Source organism: Pelecanus crispus, chromosome 18, assembly GCF_030463565.1.
Source record: "Pelecanus crispus isolate bPelCri1 chromosome 18, bPelCri1.pri, whole genome shotgun sequence".
Lineage (NCBI taxonomy): Eukaryota > Metazoa > Chordata > Aves > Pelecaniformes > Pelecanidae > Pelecanus > Pelecanus crispus.
In genome coordinates, this window is record NC_134660.1 from 1,557,681 (window position 1) to 1,576,355 (window position 18,675).

The 18,675-nt window shown below is 70.5% G+C and overlaps 3 protein-coding genes across 3 annotated transcripts; 2 read left to right on the forward strand and 1 right to left on the reverse strand.

Annotated features, from left to right (window-relative positions):
• Positions 1–403: 403 nt before the first annotated feature.
• LRRC46 (leucine rich repeat containing 46) lies at positions 404–3,761 on the reverse strand. The gene is given in 9 exon segments (XM_075723012.1): positions 404–814; positions 817–1,123; positions 1,413–1,482; positions 2,203–2,312; positions 2,501–2,547; positions 2,963–3,071; positions 3,318–3,411; positions 3,502–3,670; positions 3,672–3,761. Coding segments are annotated over 9 exon segments (1,407 nt in total).
• A 429-nt stretch (positions 3,762–4,190) lies between these two features.
• MRPL10 (mitochondrial ribosomal protein L10) lies at positions 4,191–6,471 on the forward strand. The gene is made up of 5 exons (XM_075722965.1): positions 4,191–4,230; positions 4,472–4,641; positions 5,519–5,683; positions 5,812–5,956; positions 6,221–6,471. Exons 1-5 carry the CDS (start codon positions 4,191–4,193, stop codon positions 6,469–6,471), a joined length of 771 nt encoding a protein of 256 aa, XP_075579080.1.
• Positions 6,472–8,666: 2,195 nt separating this feature from the next.
• Positions 8,667–17,939, forward strand: OSBPL7 (oxysterol binding protein like 7). Its single transcript, XM_075722707.1, is given in 28 exon segments — positions 8,667–8,759; positions 8,983–9,105; positions 9,269–9,322; positions 9,442–9,555; positions 9,643–9,762; positions 9,856–9,976; positions 10,067–10,170; positions 10,264–10,356; positions 10,457–10,534; positions 10,536–10,587; positions 10,702–10,826; positions 11,015–11,095; positions 11,174–11,194; positions 11,196–11,306; positions 11,973–12,049; positions 13,324–13,609; positions 15,100–15,133; positions 15,136–15,236; positions 15,314–15,377; positions 15,453–15,463; positions 15,465–15,532; positions 15,619–15,730; positions 15,732–15,764; positions 17,146–17,268; positions 17,270–17,288; positions 17,370–17,496; positions 17,594–17,716; positions 17,831–17,939. Coding segments are annotated over 28 exon segments (2,577 nt in total).
• Positions 17,940–18,675: the final 736 nt, after the last annotated feature.

The following is an 18,675-nucleotide window of genomic DNA, read 5'->3' on the forward strand; positions in this document are numbered from 1 at the left end:
CCCGCGCAGGTGGGTGGGCTGGGTCCCCCCCCACGGCATTGCTTCTGGATAGGGGATGACAAAAACCTTCCCGGTGCCCGGCCCCGGCTCCTCGCCTCCTCCCGCCACGGATCTGCTGCTGACGGCGTGGTGGGGAACGGCTCGACCTGCCTGGGGGTGCGGAGCCTCTAGCCCCCCTAACTTGCCCTGGAGGAATCAGCACTTTTGGGAGGTGGCCGTGGCCTGAAATGCGGGTGCGGAGGGAAGGAGAGGGACGTGGAGCAGGCTTTGGAGTCCTGCCCACAGCCCGGCATGTTATTTCCCACTGTCAGGCAGAGCTGCCTGCGCCCGGCCCCTCTGGGGCTGGCTGTGGGGCTGGGGGCTCCGTGGCAGACAGGCGGGTCAGTGTAGGAATAAAGAGACTTTAATCCCAGCTGCGCGGTGCCGTGCTGGTGCGGGGTATTTGGGGTAGCTGCCTATTTCTTGCTCCTTTGGCGTGAGTCTCCTCCTCCAGAGCTTTGCTCCGGGGCTGGCTCCTGCCAGGAGCTCGCCGGGGCTGCGGGCAGGCGTGCTGCCTGCCGGGTCCTGGCAGCGGTGGCAGCTGCGTCCCTGGCTTTGCTTGGGGACGGGGCTGAGACCGCCTGGGTCCCGGGGCTGCGATGCAGGCGGCTCCCTGCCTGCCTGGGCTCAGCGGTGCGGGAGGCAGCAGCAGATCCCGACGCTCCCGCAGCTCCTCCAGCTCTTCCAGACGGGTCCGGTGTTCCTCCAGGGTCTGCCTCTGCCTCCGCCGCGAGTGCCCGGCCAGCTCCCGGTGCAGATCCGCAAAGAAATCTGCCAGGGACGGAGGGAGGGAGAGGGAGGAGAATTACAGGAGACCTGGCAGGGCCACCTGAGCTCCCTGCCGCTTCTGTCGCTCCTGGGGATGGAGGGACCGGCCTGCTTAACCCCCACGCGTGCAACATGTCCTGCTTCAGTCTGCGCACCCTTGCCTGCAGTGAAAGGGCCACTTGGCTCAGAGAGCAACTCGTCGTCTTCATCCTCGCTGCTGGAAGAGCCTCCTTCCTCCTCTTCCTCACCCAGGCCACCGTGGACCAGCTGGGCATCCAGCTGCAGGAGGTGGGGCAGGGCTCCTAGCACCAGCTCCCTGCAAGCACCCAAGGAAGAGCGGATGTTCCCCCGCCATGTGGCATCGCCTTGGGGCTGGGGGTGCGTTGGGGTGGCACTGAACCCCCCTGGCACCGAACCCCCCCGGCACCGCTCTGCCCTGCCCACCCCACAGCCTGGCCTGGGCACAGATTCCGATTTCTGGGGTTTGGGGGGGGGGCTCAGGCTGTATTTGATATCTGGGGGGGCTGTACCCTGCTGAGGGGCTCACGTGGTTTGAGGGACTTGATCTCGCCCTCTGCTCTCTCACACAGGCTCCCCCGACCCACCTGTACCCGTGCTGGTGGGTGCATTCGTTTCCCGTTAAGTCAAGGAGACGGAGGGTGCGGGGCAGCTCGTCTGCGGAGATCAAAGAGAAGGCAGAAGGGTGCTGAGATGGGACCTGACACCCCCCTCTGCCAAACCCCGGCACCCCCCGGCTCTTGCAGCTCCTCACCCACTCCCGAGGCGACAGCCCTGCCGTGGGAAGCAGCGTCTCGCCTCACAGCTGGGGAAACTGAGGCAGGGAGGGCGGGAATGTGTATTGCACACACTCCCGTGTGAGAGCTGAGGGTTTTCCCTTTCCCAGGCCCTCACTGTTCCCTTTCTCACCCCTGTCTGCAAGCAGAGGGCCTGGTGCCACAATAGCAATGCTGCAGAGGAAGGGAGGGAGATATTATCCCTCTGTCCCTCCCTCTTCTGCCAAAAATCACCCACTGGAGGAGCCGGCTGAAAGATGCAGGAAGGGTTGTCAGGGCTGGAGCAGCTTTGCCATGAGGTTGGAATCCCTAAGTCTCATCCGAGCCGCTGAAACGTTCTGCCGGAGCAGGACACGAGGTGGAAGCAGACAGCTGGAGTCTGCAGTGGAAGGGACGGCTCAAACCTGGCCCCCGGGCTCCTCTGCTGTCACGCTGGAACAAGTGGGACAGCCCCAGGGTGGCTCTGCTGGGGCTCTGGCTGGGACCCGAGGGCCAGAGGCCCAGGTGGATCCTGGACCAAGGATCTGCTGGTGTTTCCCTGGTACCTGAGGCATGTTTTGGGCAGACACAGGCCACGTCCGGACCCGTTCCTGCCTCTCACCTGGGTCCAGCGTCTGTATCTGGTTGTGGGACAAGTCCAGGATGCGCAGGTGTCGCAGGGGCTGCAGGTTCTCCACTCTGCGGATGCGGTTTCCAGCTAGGGAGAGGAAGCTGCAGAGCACAGGGAGGGCAGTGGGGTGAGGCGGGAGGATGCCACGGCCCCCCAGGGTCAGAGCCAGCGGCACCAGGCTGTCAGGGGCTGCAGCTCGAACCCCCCCGGCTCTGCCAAGGGAAGGAGGGAGCCCTGCTCTCCTCTGCCCATGGGAAACGACCTCCTTGGGGGCAGGAGCTGCCCATACCGCAGGTTGGGAAAGCAGCCCAGATTCTCAATCTTCTCAATTTGGTTCTGGGGGAAAAAAAAAAAAAAAAGCAACACGTTTTTCTACTGCGTGAAAAATCAGACTTCGGGAGCACCCCGGAATCACTCCAACACCTCACAGAGGTGACATGATGTCCCACCAGTGCCACGGGAGTTTTATGGAGAGGGTCTGGGGCTGCATGGCACGGGGAGCCCGGCAAAGCTCAGGAGGACCCTAAGGCTCCTCATGTGGGTTTGAAAAACATGGAATGGCTGCCGCCAGGCCCTCACTCAAATTCCGTCAGTGGCACTGTCATCGGAGGGGAGCGCTGCCAGCCCCTCTGGCCATGCAGAGGCAAAACTCTGGAGCAGAACTGGGGGTGTTTGCGGTGCCCCTGAGGAGGTCTTTACCTGCAGGACCGGAGCTGATCTCCACTGCCTGGCGCCTGCCGCAGCACCTTACCTGCTGCAGGTAGAGGCTGTGAATCTCCCGCAGGCTCTGGAGCCTCCCGATAGCACAGATGTTCTCCCGGTCCAAGCGGATGGTCGGGGGGGAAGCCGGCTCCATGGATCTAGAGGAATCATCGAATTGTTTAGGTTAGAAAAGACCTTTAAGATCATCCACTCCAACCATTAACCTAGCACTACCAAGTCCACCACTAAACCAGTGAAGGGGAGAGTCATAATTTCATGTTTCCTGGCGTGGTGGCTGGAAGCAGGTCTACAGGCAAGACCCAAGGAAGAGGGGTGCTCGGGGTGCCCTTTGTGCCAGCAGACCCTCCCCAGGCGATGCTGGTGGGCTCTGCGCGGGTGCTCACCGGTTCTCTGGGTGCGGAGGCTGCTGCAGCCCTCGGCTCCTCATGGCGATGAGGCTGTTGGTGAGGGTCACCCCTGGGGACATCTGCTCACGGCCTGTAGGAAACTCAGAGTGTCAGGGCCCAGTGCAGTGGCGTCCGGCCCCCCACGCTGACACATGAGCAGGCCACTCAATGGCTCCCTCACCCCCAAGCAGGGTCTCCCCCTGCCCAGTCATGGTGGGGGGGTGGCCTGGATCCTTGTCCCTTCCTGGGACCCTTGGGTGGGTGTGTTGGGGGGGCTGGGCTGGCCCCACTGCTCCCTGCAAGGGGAAGGGTCCTGGGGCAATGGGGGGCAGAAACCTGTGGGCTGGGGGGGGTCGGTGGGGACAGGGCTGCTGGGCTGGGGGGGATCAGCGCTGGGACCCCCAGGTGGGGCAGAGAGACCCCAGGGCCTGGAGGGACCATGGGGCTGGGATCCCTGGGCTGGGGGGCACAGAGACCCTGGGGCCGGGGTCACTGCGACCAGGGTGCCCGGGTGGGGGGCACAGAGACCCCGGGGCCGGGGGAGGGGGTCACCGGGACCAGGCCACCCGGGCGGGGGACACAGAGACCCCGGGGCCGAGGGGGGGTTACCGGGACCAGGCAGCCCGGGCGGGGGCACAGAGACCCCCGGGGCCGGGGGGTTACCGGGACCAGGCCGCCCGGGCAGGGGCACAGAGACCCCGGGGCCGGGCTGCCGGGGGGCGGGCGCGGCGCAGGCCGCAGCGTGCCCGTTGCTAGGAGACGGGCGGCCCCGGAAGGGGCGGGGCTTCGGGCGCGGCTCCCCCTGGCGGCGCGGCGCGTCCTCTCGGCGCATGCGCGCCGCGGCTCCACCGCCTCCCCACAGCGGCAAAGATGGGGGCGCTGAGCGGCGGCGGAGCGCCATGGCGGCGGGGTGAGGGGCGCCTCACCGGGGCTCGGGGCTCTGCGCCGGGGCTTGGCGCCTCCACGGGGCTCGGGTAGGGGTGGGAGGCGGTGCCGGGCGCGGGCCTGGCGGGGGAGGGCGTGCCTACGGCCCTTACGCGGTCCCTGTTCCCCCCCCCGGGCCCTGCTCCCCCCCGGTCCCGGCTCCTCTCGCGCTCCCCCGGGGCCCTGGCACCGGCCCTGAGCGCTGCCCGTGTGCCCCCTCTCCGCAGGCTGGCTGCCCGCCCTGCAGTTCGTCCGCCGCGGCTCCAAGGCGGTCACCCGGCACTGGAAGGCCATGCACTTCCAGCGCCAGAAGCTGATGGCCGTGACCGAGTATCTGGCCCCGCGGCCGGCCGTCCCGCCGCGCTGCCTGCCCCGCAGCAAGGAGACGCTCCAGGAGGTAATTTTCTGGCGTGTGGCCGTTGGGGGTGGGCGTCTGCGGGGCCTCAGTGTCCGAGGAGACCGAGTGGCTTTGCACTCCCCGTGTTGCTCCGGGGACTGGACGCGGGGTCTGCGGCTCCCACCCGGTGAGGTACGGACCTCCGGGACGGCCCTGCCCCGGGGTTAGCCCAGCTGGCCGCCTGTACGAGAGCTTGCCCGGGCGTTTGCTGCCCCTTTTCATCACGTTGTGGGTGGCTGGGAGATGCCCCAGCTGGTAATCGAGTGCTGGAAACCAGGTGAGTCCCGATCCTGGCGGCATCTCGCCATCCACAAAAAGGGGCCACAAAAATGATCCGTGGGCTGGAGCCCCTCTCCTGCGAGGCCAGGCTGAGGGAGTTGGGGTTGTTCAGCCTGGAGAAGAGAAGGCTGCAGGGAGACCTTAGTGCGGCCTTTCAGTACTGGAAGGGGGCTGGTAGGAAGGATGGGGGCAATCTTTTTAGCAAGGCCTGTTGTGACAGGACAAGGAGTGATGGTTTTAAACTAAAGGAGAATAGATTTAGACTGGATATAAGGAAGAAATTTTTTACACTGAGGGTGGTGAAGCACTGGCACAGGTTGCCCAGAGAGCTGGTTGGGGCCCCATTCCTGGAAACATCCCAGGTCAGGTTGGACGGGGCTGTGAGCACCCTGATCTGGTTAAATCTGTCCCTGCTCGCTGCAGGGGGTTGGGCTGGATGAGCTCTAAAGGTCCCTTCCCACCCAAAGCGTTCCATGATTCTGTGATTCTGTGACCCATGGCAGTGTCTCGCGGCCATGGGTCCGTTTGCAGGGTGGGATTGGGGGAGGCAGCAGCCTTTGCCCCTTCCCTGCGGCCCATCGCTGCTTGCTCCCCTCAGGACGACGGTTATGCCCGGCTGTTACGGCGGCAGGTGGAGGAGGTGTTCCGGGACAATCGGATGATTGCCGTCTGTCAGTACAACTCCATGCCCAGCGAGGACATGGTGCTGATGAGGCACTACCTCCGAAAGCACAGCATTGAGGTCAAGTTCGTCCTGAACGAGGTAGGAGCAGAGCTGCCGGAAAGATCTGGGTGTAGTTTGGCAGGGGGAGGAGGTGGATGAGAGCTGGGACGACTGTGTGTGCTGCTTGCCGGGGTGCAAAGCTGCATTTTGAGAGCTCTCTCCTCTAGATCGTCAGACCCGTGCTGTCCCAGTCCAAGTACAAGAACCTCCTCCCTCTCTTCGTGGCCCGCAATATCCTGCTGGTGAGCCGGGAGGCGAAGGCGAAGGAGATGCTGCGGGTGCTGAAGGGAGTGCCACAGATCAACCTCCTGGGTGAGAGCCTTCCCCGCATCCCCAGCTGCCGGCACTGGGCTCGGGGCTCTCCTCCAGCGCCGGGGAGAGGTGCTCCTGCCTGCTGGGCCCACGCTAACGGAGTCTGCGAGATCGTTGCCGTGTCCGTTAAAATGAGGGGACAGACAGTGAGGGCTGGGAGTTCCTGCCTGCAGGAGCAAGCTTTTCTTGCGCGGCTGTGGAAGACGAAAGGGCTCTGGCTCTAGCTCCCCATCTCCCAAGCTCAGCTCTGCTCCTCTCTTCCAGGCGCCTGCATCCACGACACCATCCTGAGCAGGCAGGGAGTGGAGAACTTCGCCAAGCTGCCCTCACTGGAGGCTGCCCAGGGGCAGACCCTGGGTGCCCTGGCCCTCCTGCCCTCCCAGACGTCCTCCCTGCTCCAGCGCGGCTCCGCGCACCTCACGGCTCTCCTGGATGAGCACATCCGCCAGCTGCGGGACGGGGAGACGGGGAGCCTGGCCGAGCCCACCCCTGCCCAGAGCTCGGGGGCTCGCTGACGCTGGCCCCCGGCCCCCAGCCGGGCCCCGTGTGTTGGCCGGGAGTCGGCTCCTTCACCGGCTGCGGTCGGGGTGGGGGCGTCACAGATCGAAGGTTTGGCCCCGGGGTGGGCAGCCAGCGTTGGGACTGAGGGTCCTGCAGCACCACCGGCCCCTTCGGGGAGCCCCTTCCCTTCGGTCCCTGCACCGACGGCGCCTGGGAACATCCCAGCTGTGTTTCGGGCGCTGCGGGGCTGCGGCTGGAGGGTCGCTGGGATCGGCTGGAGGAGGCCGAGCGCGGCGGGGACCCGTGGCGGTGCTGGCAACGGCGTGGGGGGGACACATCCAGCACCCCAAACCCCCGCGCCCTCCCAAATGGGGACAGCAAGGGAGAGCCGTGCTGTGCCGCTGGCATCCGCGGGATCGCGGTCGTGGCCATTAAAGTCAGCTGCGTGGTGGCAGAGATGCCCAAGGCTTCGTCTTGGATTTGGGGGGCCAGGTGTGGGGGGTTCCTGCCCCTTGAGGCCGTGGGGAGAAGCTGGGCACTGCTCCAGCGGCCCTGGGGTGTGGGGAATGCCGGGGGGGGGGCTGAAGCACAGCTCAGGGGTGTGGGTGCCGGGACCCCCGTGGGGTGGTGACTCTCCCGGGGGTACCCCTGCCCTGCGTAGGTGCAGCCGGTGGGTTGGCCCCTTCTCTCCCCCCCTGCCGGGGTGGGACCGGCCCGGGGAGGGGGGAGCCGGTGCCACCCGTTCCCGGTACACGGCCCCGGGAGGAGGAGCCGTCCCGCAGCCCCGGTGCCAGCCGGGGGGTCCGGCTCCACCCGTGCCCGGGACGCGGGTGGGTCCGGCTCGGTGCTGGCAGCCGGCGGTGGAAGCGGGGGGGCGGGTCCCGGTGCCCCTGCGGGCCCCCGGTGCTGGCGCCTCCGGTCCTCCACGGTGCAGGGGGCAGAGCCGAGCGGCTCCGGCCCGGCGCCTCCGCCTCCTTCCGTGTTCCGGTTCCTGCAGCCGCCGGGCAGGATGCGACCGGCCCCGGCCCCGGCTGCCTGCCCGCCGCCCGCACAGGTGAGCACCGGGGACCCGGCCCCGGGAGGCGGGGGGGGAGGCGCCGGGACCCCCGCTGGGACCCGGCCCCTGCTGCCCGCTGCTCCGGGGGGCTCGGCATCTGCGTGGGGCAGGCGGGGGGGGACGCGGGGCTGGGCTTTACCCCACGCTGCCGGGGGTCGTGGCCGTGGCCCTGCAAGGGCAGGGGTTTTGTGTGTCCCCCCCCAACGTCTCGGTGGGGGCTTCGGGGGGACCCCGGCCCAGCCCCGTTCCCCTGCGGGGTGTCCGTGTCCCCCCCCGGCAGCACCCAGGGGGGGTCCCCGCTCGCTGCCAAGCCGGGCAGGGGGGGCCGGGCTGCGGTGGGAGCCCCCCGTCCTCCTCCCCTCGGAGCAGGGGTGCGCGGTGCCGCCGTTATCCATGCCGCGGTTATCATCCGTGCCGGGGCCTGGCCGCCGTTATCCAGGGTTATCCAGGGACTCGACGCGACGACAGCAGCCGGGATGCCTGGATACCCTGGCAGGAGCAGCGCTGGAACGGGGCTGGCAAAGGGAGGGGGAAGCTCCCCCGTGCCTCAGTTTCCCCCTCCTGTACTTGAGAAGGGCAAAGGGATGCCCTGCCAGGAGGGAGCGTGGCTGAATTCGGGTTTTCAGGGGCCATGTCCCAGCTCGGGGGCGTCGAGACGATCTGGGGCTGATCCTGGTCTCCGTTCCCTGCGTCGCCGTCCTGGCTGTGCCCGCCGCGGGGTTGCCCTATGGCACCGAGTCCGTGGGGCGATGGGAGCGGGGCGGCGGGGCCAGACTCTGGACCCGCCATGCGGGCGGCGGGCAGGCGAGGGCTGGGCGCTGGCGGAGGCGGCGAGATAAGGCTGGGTGGGTCGAAGGCTCCATCTCGCGCAGAAGCTTCTGGGTCCCAACCGCAGTCACGCGTGAGGCTTCCTGCTTCCGGGGGGCAGGGGGATCCCCCTCACCCCTTGTCCCTGTGAGGACCTGGCTGGCAGGGCACAAAAATGGCTGGCAGGGTGGGAGATGCCCTCCCTGGGCTCCCTGACGCAGCGTCCCCTCCTTGCAGTGGCTCCCACCGCCCGGGCCGTGACAGCCAAGCTCAGACCACCAGCCCCGCAGTGCGGATGGGAGGGGGGCTTGGCCCGGTCCCCCCATCCCTCCCCTCTCGCCAGCCATGGGCAGCCACGAGAAGGACCTGTCCTCTCCGAAAAGGGCCCTGTCGCGCTCCAACAGCACCGTGTCTTCCAAGCACAGCAGCGTTCAGCAGGTCGGGGGGCTCCGGGCTTGGGGCGGGGGGCTCCAGCGGGATCCTAGTGATGTACCCAGGCTGGACTGGGGGTGCCGTAGGGCATCGGGGGGCTTCACCCCACTTTAAGAAGGGGGATCCAGAGATGCTCCATCCCCTGGGGAGTGCCAAGTGTCCCTGCCTGGGGACAAGGTGGGGAGCACCCCGGCTGCCCGCGGTGCCAAGGGACCCCCATCCCCGGCAGGGCTCGGAGAGCTGGGAGGTGGTGGAGGAGCCGTGTGTGCGGGGCAGCCCGGGCCAGGAGCCGCAGCGGCACGAGGGCTACCTGCTCAAGAAGAGGAAATGGCCCCTGAAGGGCTGGCACAAGGTAACGGGGCAGAGCTGGCACTGGGAGCTGACCCCCGGCCACCCGGCCGGTGCTGGGTGCCCTCCCCATCCCTGGGGCTATTTGGGCCCCTGGATGGGGGGGCTGCAGGGACCAGTCTCTACCCCCCCGCCCGCCCCCAACCGTCGTCCTTCTCTGTCCCCAGAGGTACTTTGTGCTGGAAAACGGCATCCTGAAATACTCCACCACGCGCCAGGACGTGAGTGCGGGGGCAGGCTGTGTCCGTGCAGCCTCCCCGAGGGCTCGGGGCGGGGGAGACCCCATGGCCCCCGGAGGAAGGGGGTCTTCCCCCTGACAGGCGTCCCCGGGCTCCCCCAGGTCCTCAAGGGCAAGCTGCACGGAGCCATCGACGTCCGTCAGTCCGTCATGTCCATCAACAAGAAGGCGCAGCGGGTCGACCTGGACACAGGGGAGAACATCTACCACCTCAAGGTGCTGGTGGGGGCTGGAGCCGGGGCTGGGGCATTGGGTAACCCCCCTCCGGGTCCCCCCCCACCCCAACTTGCCCCTGTCCCGCAGATCAAGTCCCCGGAGCTCTTCAGCAGCTGGGTGAGCAGCCTCTGCTCCCATCATCAGGGTGAGAGGCCCGAGCCCTGGCCCAGGGGGGGTCCCGCAGGGAGGACCCCCACCAACGCGCAGGTGGGTGGCACTGCGGGGTGGCGATGCGAGGCCGTGTCCGGCGCGGGGGGTCCCGACGGCAGCCCCGGCGATGCCCCTTCTCTGCTGCCGCAGGGCCCGTGGACGCGGATCCTGCCCTCGGGCAGTGCCCCTGCCCTCTCCGCCCTTGCCAGCTCCCGGGACAAGGTGAACGCTTGGCTGAAGGACAGCGAGGGGCTGGAGCGCTGCTCGGCCGGTGAGCAGGGCGGGAGGGGATGCGCGGAGTCAGGGCGGGGGGATGCCCTGTCCCCCATCCCCGACTGGGCTCGCTCTGTGCCCGCTGCAGAGCTGTCGGAGTGCCAGGCGAAGCTGCAGGAGCTGACCGGCATGCTGCAGAGCCTGGAGGCCCTGCATCGCATCCCCTCGGCCCCCCTCATCTCTGGCAGCCAGGTGAGCGCGGCAGCGGTGGGCACGGGGCTGAGCGGCGTGGCAGCCTCCCTTCCCGGGGAGGGGCCGGCTGCAGCCCCCTCCTCTCGCTCACAGCCCTCGGCCGCCGCGGAGAGGCCCAAGAAGGGCAGGAGGACCACCAAAATCTGGTGCACCCAGAGCTTCGCCAAGGACGACACCATCGGCAGGGTGAGGGGGAGCGGGCATCCTGCCGGGCTCTGCCTGCTGCCGGCCGAGCCGCTGCCCGGGGACGCAGCCCCCCGCTGACCCCCGCGTTCCCCCCGCCAAGGTGGGCCGCCTGCACGGCTCCGTCCCCAACCTCTCACGCTACCTGGAGCCGTCGCAGAGCCAGCTGCCCTTCAGCCTCCCCCCCCGAGTACAGCCAGCTGCAGAGGAGCTTCTGGGTCCTGGCCCAGAAAGGTGGGATGGGCTGGGGGGGGTGGGTGCTGAGCCCCGCCAGGAATGCCGGCGGCGGCAGGGTGGGTGCCGGGGTGCCGTGCTGCGGCCCGACCGCCTGCCCGTGTCTCCCGGCAGTGCACGGCTCGCTCAGCAGTGTGGTGGCTGCACTGACAGCCGAGAGGGCCCGGCTGGAGGAGATGCGGCAGGCGCTGGACCGACGGCGCTCAGCCCCACGCCCGGGCAGTGCCGGCAAAACCGGGGTGAGGGATCGCATGGGGGACGGGCAGGGCCGCCCCCCCGGGCTTTGGGTCTGGCCGGGGCCCGGGGGTGGTCGCTGGTGGTGGGTACGGCGAGTCGGCAGGGTCTCAGCCCGGTGCTGAGGGTGATGCCCCCTCCCCGATGTCCCCGCGCTGGCTCGGCTCAGCCTCCCCCCCCCCCACCTCCGCAGGCCGCCCTGCGCCGCTTCCACTCCCTCTCCGTCTCCTCCGACACCACCCTGGACTCCTTCGCCTCGCTGCACCCTGACGAGGTCAGGGGGAGCCGGGATGGGGTGGGGGGTCCGGGTGGTCCCCGGGTGGGGGTGCTGAGGCGGTGGCTGTCCCCGCAGCCGGACGCGCTGCCGGCCAAGGGGCCGCGAGCAGCAGCTCTCCAACCGCAGCATCGTCTCGCTGGCCGACTCGCACACCGAGTTCTTCGACGCCTGCGAGGTCTTCCTCTCCGCCAGCTCCTCTGAGAACGAGGTGGGACGGGGACGGGGGGGGGGGGGGGGGGGGCTATGGCAGGGTGGGGCCGTGGCAGGGGTGGGGCTCTGCGGACCCCCCCCCCCGTCCCCCTCCCGGTGTTGCTGGGGGTTCATCTCTCCCTTCTCTTCTCCCCGACCCCTCCCTGATAGCCAGCCTGGGAGTGCCCCCCCCCCCCCCCCCCGGTGCCCGTGTCCCCCCCCAGCCCCTATGGCCCCCCTGCCGGTGCCTGTGTCCCCCCCCCGGTCCCCATGGCCCCCTGGTCCCTGTGTCCCCCCTGCTCCCCATGGCCCCCGCAGCCCCTGTATCCCCGTGCCCCCACCTGCTCCCCGTGTCCCCCCCCCAGCCCCTGTATCCCCCCCAGCCCCCGTTTCCCCCCCCCTTTCTCCAGGCGCTCGGGGTCTCCGCAGTCTCCGAGCCCGGTGGTGGGGGCCGGGTGCTGCAGGTGCCCCCCCCCCCCCGCTCCCCCCTCCTGCAGCCCCACCGATACCCCCCGCCCTCTCCCCATCCTGCCCCCTCCCCCGCCCATCCCAGGTACCTGGGGCTCGTCCCGGGGGGGCCCTGCCCGGTGCAGCCCCTCCTGCCCCCCCCCCCCCTCGGTGGGGTAACCCCTAGAGCCCCCCCCCCGGACCCCCGAAGCCGCCGACGGTCCCTGCCCCCCCGCAGCCCTCGGACGACGAATCCTGCGCCAGCGAGGCCAGCGCCGGCGAGGACGCGGCCGAGCCGGGGGGGCCGGGCCGCCCCCCCGACGGGTACGGAAGGGGGGGACCGGGGCGGGGGGGGCCGGGGGGGATACAGGGGCAGGGGGGCCGCTCCCCGACGAGTAAGGAATGGGAGGGACCTGGGGGGGACCGGGCAGCCCCCCGACAGCTACGGAATGGGGAGGACCGGGGCGAGACGGGAGCCGGGGGGGCCGGGCAGCCCCCCGACAGGTACCGAATGGGGGGACCGAGGGGGGAACGGGACCGGGGGGGACACAGGGGCAGGGGGGCCGCCCCCCGACAGGTATGGAATGGGGGGGCCGGGGGGGAACGGGACCGGGGGGGGACACAGGGGCAGGGGGGTCGCCCCCCGACAGGTATGGAATGGGGGGGCCGGGGTGGAACGGGACCGGGGGGGGACACAGGGGCAGGGGGTCGGCCCCCCGACAGGTATGGAATGGTGGGGCCGGGGGGGACACAGGGGCAGGGGGTCGGCCCCCCGACAGGTATGGAATGGGGGGGTCGGGGGGGACACAGGGGCAGGGGGTCGGCCCCCCGACAGGTATGGAATGGTGGGGCCGGGGGGGACACAGGGGCAGGGGGTCGGCCCCCCGACAGGTATGGAATGGGGGGGTCGGGGGGGGACACAGGGGCAGGGGGTCGGCCCCCCGACAGGTATGGAATGGTGGGGCCGGGGGGGACACAGGGGCAGGGGGGTCGGCCCCCCGACAGGTATGGAATGGTGGGGCCGGGGGGGGACACAGGGGCAGGGGGTCGGCCCCCCGACAGGTATGGAATGGGGGGGTCGGGGGGGACACAGGGGCAGGGGGTCGGCCCCCCCGACAGGTATGGAATGGTGGGGCCGGGGGGGACACAGGGGCAGGGGGTCGGCCCCCCGACAGGTATGGAATGGGGGGGGTCGGGGGGGACACAGGGGCAGGGGGTCGGCCCCCCGACAGGTATGGAATGGGGGGGTCGGGGGGGACACAGGGGCAGGGGGTCGGCCCCCCGACAGGTATGGAATGGTGGGGCCGGGGGGGACACAGGGGCAGGGGGTCGGCCCCCCGACAGGTATGGAATGGTGGGGCCGGGGGGGGACACAGGGGCAGGGGGTCGGCCCCCCGACAGGTATGGAATGGGGGGGCCGGGCAGCCCCCCGACGGGTACGGAATGAGGGGGACTGGGGCGGGGGGGGCGGGGCAGCCCCCACAGGTACGGAATGGGGGGGACCTGGGGGAGCCGGGACCAGGGGGTAACGGGACGGGGGGGGCCGGGAGCGGGGGGTCCGGCTCCGCCCCAGCGCCCGGTGCCCGGTGCCCGGCAGGAGCGGAGGGGCCCGGGGCGCCCGCGGAGCCGCCGCCGCTGGAGCTGCCGGGTCCGGACCCGCGGCGGCGGAGCCGCCTGCCCGCCCCCCCCGCGCCGGCGGGGGACGTGAGCCTGTGGGGGCTGCTGCGGAGCAGCGTGGGCAAGGACCTGTCACGCGTGGCGCTGCCCGTGCAGCTCAACGAGCCGCTCAACACGCTGCAGCGGCTCTGCGAGGAGCTGGAGTACAGCGGGCTGCTGGACCGCGCCAGCCGCGCCCGCGACCCCCGCCAGCGGCTGGTGAGCCCGGGGGGCTGGGGGGACACGGGGGTACCGGGGACACGGGGGACACCGGGGGCACGGGCGGCTCGGGGGCAGCGGGGGCTTGCGGGGCTCGGGGGCATGGGCGGTTCAGGGGACTCGGGGGGCTTGAGGACGCGGGGGACAAGGGGACACGGGCGACACCAGGGGCACGGGTGGCTCGGGGGCAGGGGGGACTTGGGGGACTTGGGGGGCTCAGGGGGCACTGGGGGCAGGGGTGGGGCTCGGGGGACAAGGGGGACACTGGGGGCATGGGTAGCTTGGGGGACATGGCGGATATCAGGGGCGGGGGGGCTTGGGGGACATGGGGGGCTCAGGGGGCACGGGGGACACCAGGGGTTCGGGGGGCTCAGGGGGCTTGGGGAGCACGGGGGGCATGGGGACAGGGGGAGCTCGCGGGACAAGGGGGCTCAGGGGGCGTGGGGGACACCAGGGGCTCAGGGGGCACAGGGGAGCTTGGGGGACATCAGGGGCAGGGGGAGCTTGGGGGACATGGGGGGCTCGGGGGACACGAGGGACTTTGGGGGCGGGAGGGTGGCATGGAGAGGTCGAGGGCACGGGGGATGTGCGGGACACGGGGGGCTCGGGAAGGTTGGGGGCTTGGGGGACAGGGGGGCTCGGGGGACACGGAGAGTTCGAGGATTTAGGGGACATGGGGCACACGGGGGGCTCCTGGGGCATGTGGGAGCAGGGGGGGTGCAGGGCCGGGGGGACATGGGGGGTCAGGGATGGGGACACGGGGGGCTCGGAGGACACAGAGGGAGCTCGTGGGGACGTGGGGAGTTTGAGGATTTAGGGGACATGGGGGGCTCCTGGGGCATGTGGGAGCAGGGGGGGTGCATGGCCGGGGGGACATGGGGGTCAGGGATGGGGACACGGGGGGCTCGGGGGACACAGAGGGAGCTCGGGGACACACGGGGGGCTCCTGGGGCATGTGGGAGCAGGGGGGGTGCAGGGCGGGGGGTACATGGGGGGTCAGGGATGGGGACTTGGGGGGCTCGGGGGACAGGAGTTTGAGGATTTAGGGGACACGGGGGGGCTCCTGGGGCATGTGGGAGCAGGGGGGGTGCAGGGTGGGGGGGACATGGGGGGGTCAGGGATGGGGACACGGGGGGGCTCGGGGGACACAGAGGGAGCTCGGGGACACACGGGGACACGGGTGGGCTCCTGGGGCATGTGGGAGCAGGGGGGGTGCATGGCCGGGGGGACACGGGGGGGTCAGGGATGGGGACTCGGGGGGCTCGGGGGACACAGAGGGAGCTCAGGGGGACACGGGGGGCTCCTGGGGCATGTGGGAGCAGGGGGGGGTGCAGGGTCGGGGGGACACGGGGGGGGGTGCTCAGCCGCCCCCCCCCAGCAGCACTGGCCATGGGCGTGGGCCAGGGGGGCGGGGCCAGTGGGTGCCACGCCCCTCGTGGGGGGGCGTGGCGATGCGGTGCCCCGCCCTCAGCGCGTGGCTGCGGTGGCAGGTCTACGTGGCCGCCTTCGCCGTGTCCGCCTACGCCTCACCTACTACCGGGCGGGCAGCAAGCCCTTCAACCCGGTGCTGGGCGAGACCTACGAGTGCGTGCGGCCTGACCGCGGCTTCCGCTTCATCAGCGAGCAGGTGGGGCCGGGGCCGGGGCCGGGGAGCGGGGCCGGGGCCGGACGGGGCGGGTGGCGTGTCCCTTTGCCTCCCCCCAGGTCTGCCACCACCCCCCCATCTCCGCTTGCCATGCCGAGTCCGACAACTTCGTCTTCTGGCAAGGTGGGCGCCGAGGAGGGCGTTGGGGATGGGTGAGGGGGGCCGGGGCGGGGGTCTCACCTCCTCCCGTCCCCGCAGACATGAGGTGGAAAAAACAAATTCTGGGGCAAATCCCTGGAGATCGTCCCCGTGGGCACCGTCAACGTCCGGCTGCCCAGGTGAGGACCCCCGGCCCGTGGCCCCGGCCCCGCCCGGCGCCGCCCTGCCCCGCCTGCCGCAGCCGACGGTGCGGGGGTGCCCGCAGGACCGGCGACCATTTTGAGTGGAACAAGGTGACGACGTGCATCCACAACGTCCTCAGCGGCCCGCGCTGGATCGAGCACTACGGGGAGGTGCTGATCCGCAACACCCGCGACCGCCTCCTACCACTGCAAGATCACCTTCTGCAAGGTGTGCCTTGCCACGCCCTGCCCCGCCCTGTCCCGGCCACGCCCATTAGCCCCCGGCCACGCCCACCCTGTAGCACCGCCCCCCTTCCCTGTGCTCCCGACTCCGCCCTCCTCCACATCATCATTACCTGGCCCCACCGCTTCGGGTGTGGCCCCGCCCCTTCCACCCACACGCCAATCTAAACACTGCCTGTTCTTGCCCCGCCCCTGGATGGCCCCACCCTGTTCCCATGGCCCCGCCCCTCACTTAGGGCCCCACCCTTTCCCAATGACTCCACCCCATTGTTGATGGCCCCACCCTTTCCTGACAGCCCCCACCCTTTCCTGACAGCCCCACCCTTTCCTGACAGCCCCACCCTTTTCCCAATGGCCCCACCACCCACTCAGGGCCCCGCCCCTTTCCCTATGGCCCCGCCCCTTCCCAATGGCCCTGCCCCTCACTCAGGGCCCCACCCATTTCCTGACAGCCCCACCCTTTCCCAATGGCCCTGCCCCCCACACAGGGCCCTGCCCCTTTCCCGACAGCCCCACCCTTTCCTGACAGCCCCACCCTTTCCCAATGGCCCTGCCCCCACACAGGGCCCTGCCCCTTTCCCGATGGCCCCACCCTTTCCTGACAGCCCCACCCTTTCCCAATGGCCCCGCCCCCCAGGGCCCCACCCTTTCCCGATGGCCCCGCCCCTTTCGCGATGGCCCCACCCTTTCCTGACAGCCTCACCAATTCCCAATGGCCCCGCCCCTTTCCCCATGGCCCCGCCCCTCGACTCAGGGCCCCGCCCCTTTCCCTATGGCCCCGCCCCTTTCCCTATGGCCCCGCCCCTTTCCCTATGGCCCCGCCCCTTCCCAATGGCCCTGCCCCTCACTCAGGGCCCCCACCCATTTCCTGACAGCCCCACCCTTTCCCAATGGCCCTGCCCCCACACAGGGCCCTGCCCCTTTCCCGACAGCCCCACCCTTTCCTGACAGCCCCACCCTTTCCCAATGGCCCTGCCCCCACACAGGGCCCTGCCCCTTTCCCGATGGCCCCACCCTTTCCTGACAGCCCCACCCTTTCCCAATGGCCCCGCCCCCCCAGGGCCCCACCCTTTCCCGATGGCCCCGCCCCTTTCCGCGATGGCCCCACCCTTTCCTGACAGCCCCACCAATTCCCAATGGCCCCCGCCCCCTTTCCCCATGGCCCCGCCCCTCGACTCAGGGCCCCGCCCCTTTCCCAAAGCCCCCGCCCCTTTCCCAAAGCCCCCGCCCCTTTCCCAAAGGCCCCGCCCCCCACTCAGGGCCCCACCCTTTCCCGGCGGCCCCGCCCCTTTCCCGACGGCCCCCACCCTTTCCAAATGACCCCACCCCGGCCCCCGCCCACCCCGCCCCTCCCGCTGTGGCTGCAGGCGCGGTACTGGGGCGCGGGGGCCAACGAGGTGCAGGGGGCCGTGCTGAGCCGCAGCGGGACGGTGCTGGAGCGCCTGGCCGGCAAGTGGCACGAGGGGCTGCACCGCGGGCCGGCCCCGGGCCCAGTGCGTCTGGAGAGCCAGTAAGGATGGGGGGGGCCGCTCGGGGGGGGACCCCCTGTCCTGGGGGTCTCAGCAGCGTGCCCCCCGCCCCTCTCCTGCAGACCCCATGCCCCCCGACCACGAGAGGAACTACGGCTTCACCCAGTTTGCCCTGGAGCTGAACGAGCTCACGCCCGAGCTACGCCGGGTCCTGCCCTCCACCGACACCCGCCTGCGCCCCGACCAGCGGTGAGCGGCACCCCGGCACGGGCGGGGGGGGGCGTGCTGAGGCTGCCCAGCTCGTTACAGCGATGCCGTGTGTCCGTCCCCCCCCCCCCCCGCCAAGGTACCTGGAAGAAGGCAACGTGCCGGCGGCCGAGACGCAGAAGCGCCAGATCGAGCAGCTGCAGCGGGACCGGCGCCGGGTGATGGAGGAGAACAACATCACGCACCAGGCTCGCTTCTTCAGGTCCGGCACGGGGGTACCGCGTGGCTCAGGGGGGTGCGGGGCACTCAGGGAATTGGGGAGACCCCCGGGGGGTCTTGGTGGCACCCCAGGCGTGACCCCCCAGCCCATCCCCAGGCGGCTGACGGACGCCAACGGCAAGGAGTCGTGGGTCACCAACAACACCTACTGGAAGCTGCGCCTGGACCCCGGCTTCGCCCACCTGGACAGCGCGGTGCTGTGGTAGCGACCCCTCCCCCCCGTGGGGTGCTGAGCCCCCCCAGCTCATCACAGCAGTGGTGCTGAGCCCCCCCAGCTCATCACAGCAGTGGTGCCCGGCAGCGGGGCTGGTCCCCGCAGCACTGGGGGTGCAGTGCCCCCCCCCCCCCCCCATTTTGCCGGTATTTAAGCGAAACTGTGATACAAAAGCGGGGGGGGGCACAGGCGGTTCCTCCCCCCCGACCCCAGGGCAGAGCCTCAGGGCTGGCTGGGGCATTTGGGGGCAGGGGCTGGCGGGTGCCCCCTGCCCCGGGGGCACGGGATGCCGGGGGCCCTGGCTCACGGGGGGGAGGGCAGCAGGGCACCCCCGGGGTGCCCGCGGGCGGGCAGACCCCTCCAGCCCCCCCCAAACTGCGCAGGGGCTGCTCTAATAAAGGCTGCAAAGAGCTGGGGGGTGCAGAGAGCTTCCTTCTCCCACTGCCCGGCCCTGCGGCTCAGGACCCCCCTCCCGGCCCCAGGACACCTGGGTCCCCCCAGCAAGGAATTTTGGGGGGGGGGCAGTGTCCCTTAGCCCCCCCCCCCCCCCAGTGCCTCAGTTTCCCTCCCGCCTGCCCACAGAGGAGAGCAAAGAGCCGTGCCCCACAGCGTCCCCTTTATTGCAAGATATGCTGCGACCCCCCGGCCCCCATGCCAGGCGCACGGGCGGGGCTCAATAAATACTTCAGCATTAACACCCCCCCCCCCCCTAAAAACCACTGACGACA

Excerpts from the sequence above, each read along its gene's own strand:
- MRPL10 (XM_075722965.1), top strand. The coding sequence starts at position 4,191 with ATGGGGGCGCTGAGCGGCGGCGGAGCGCCATGGCGGCGGG. Across the intron at positions 4,231-4,471 it reads CGGAGCGCCATGGCGGCGGG|GCTGGCTGCCCGCCCTGCAG; the intron begins GTGAGGGGCGCC and ends CCCTCTCCGCAG. Across the intron at positions 5,957-6,220 it reads GCCACAGATCAACCTCCTGG|GCGCCTGCATCCACGACACC; the intron begins GTGAGAGCCTTC and ends CCTCTCTTCCAG.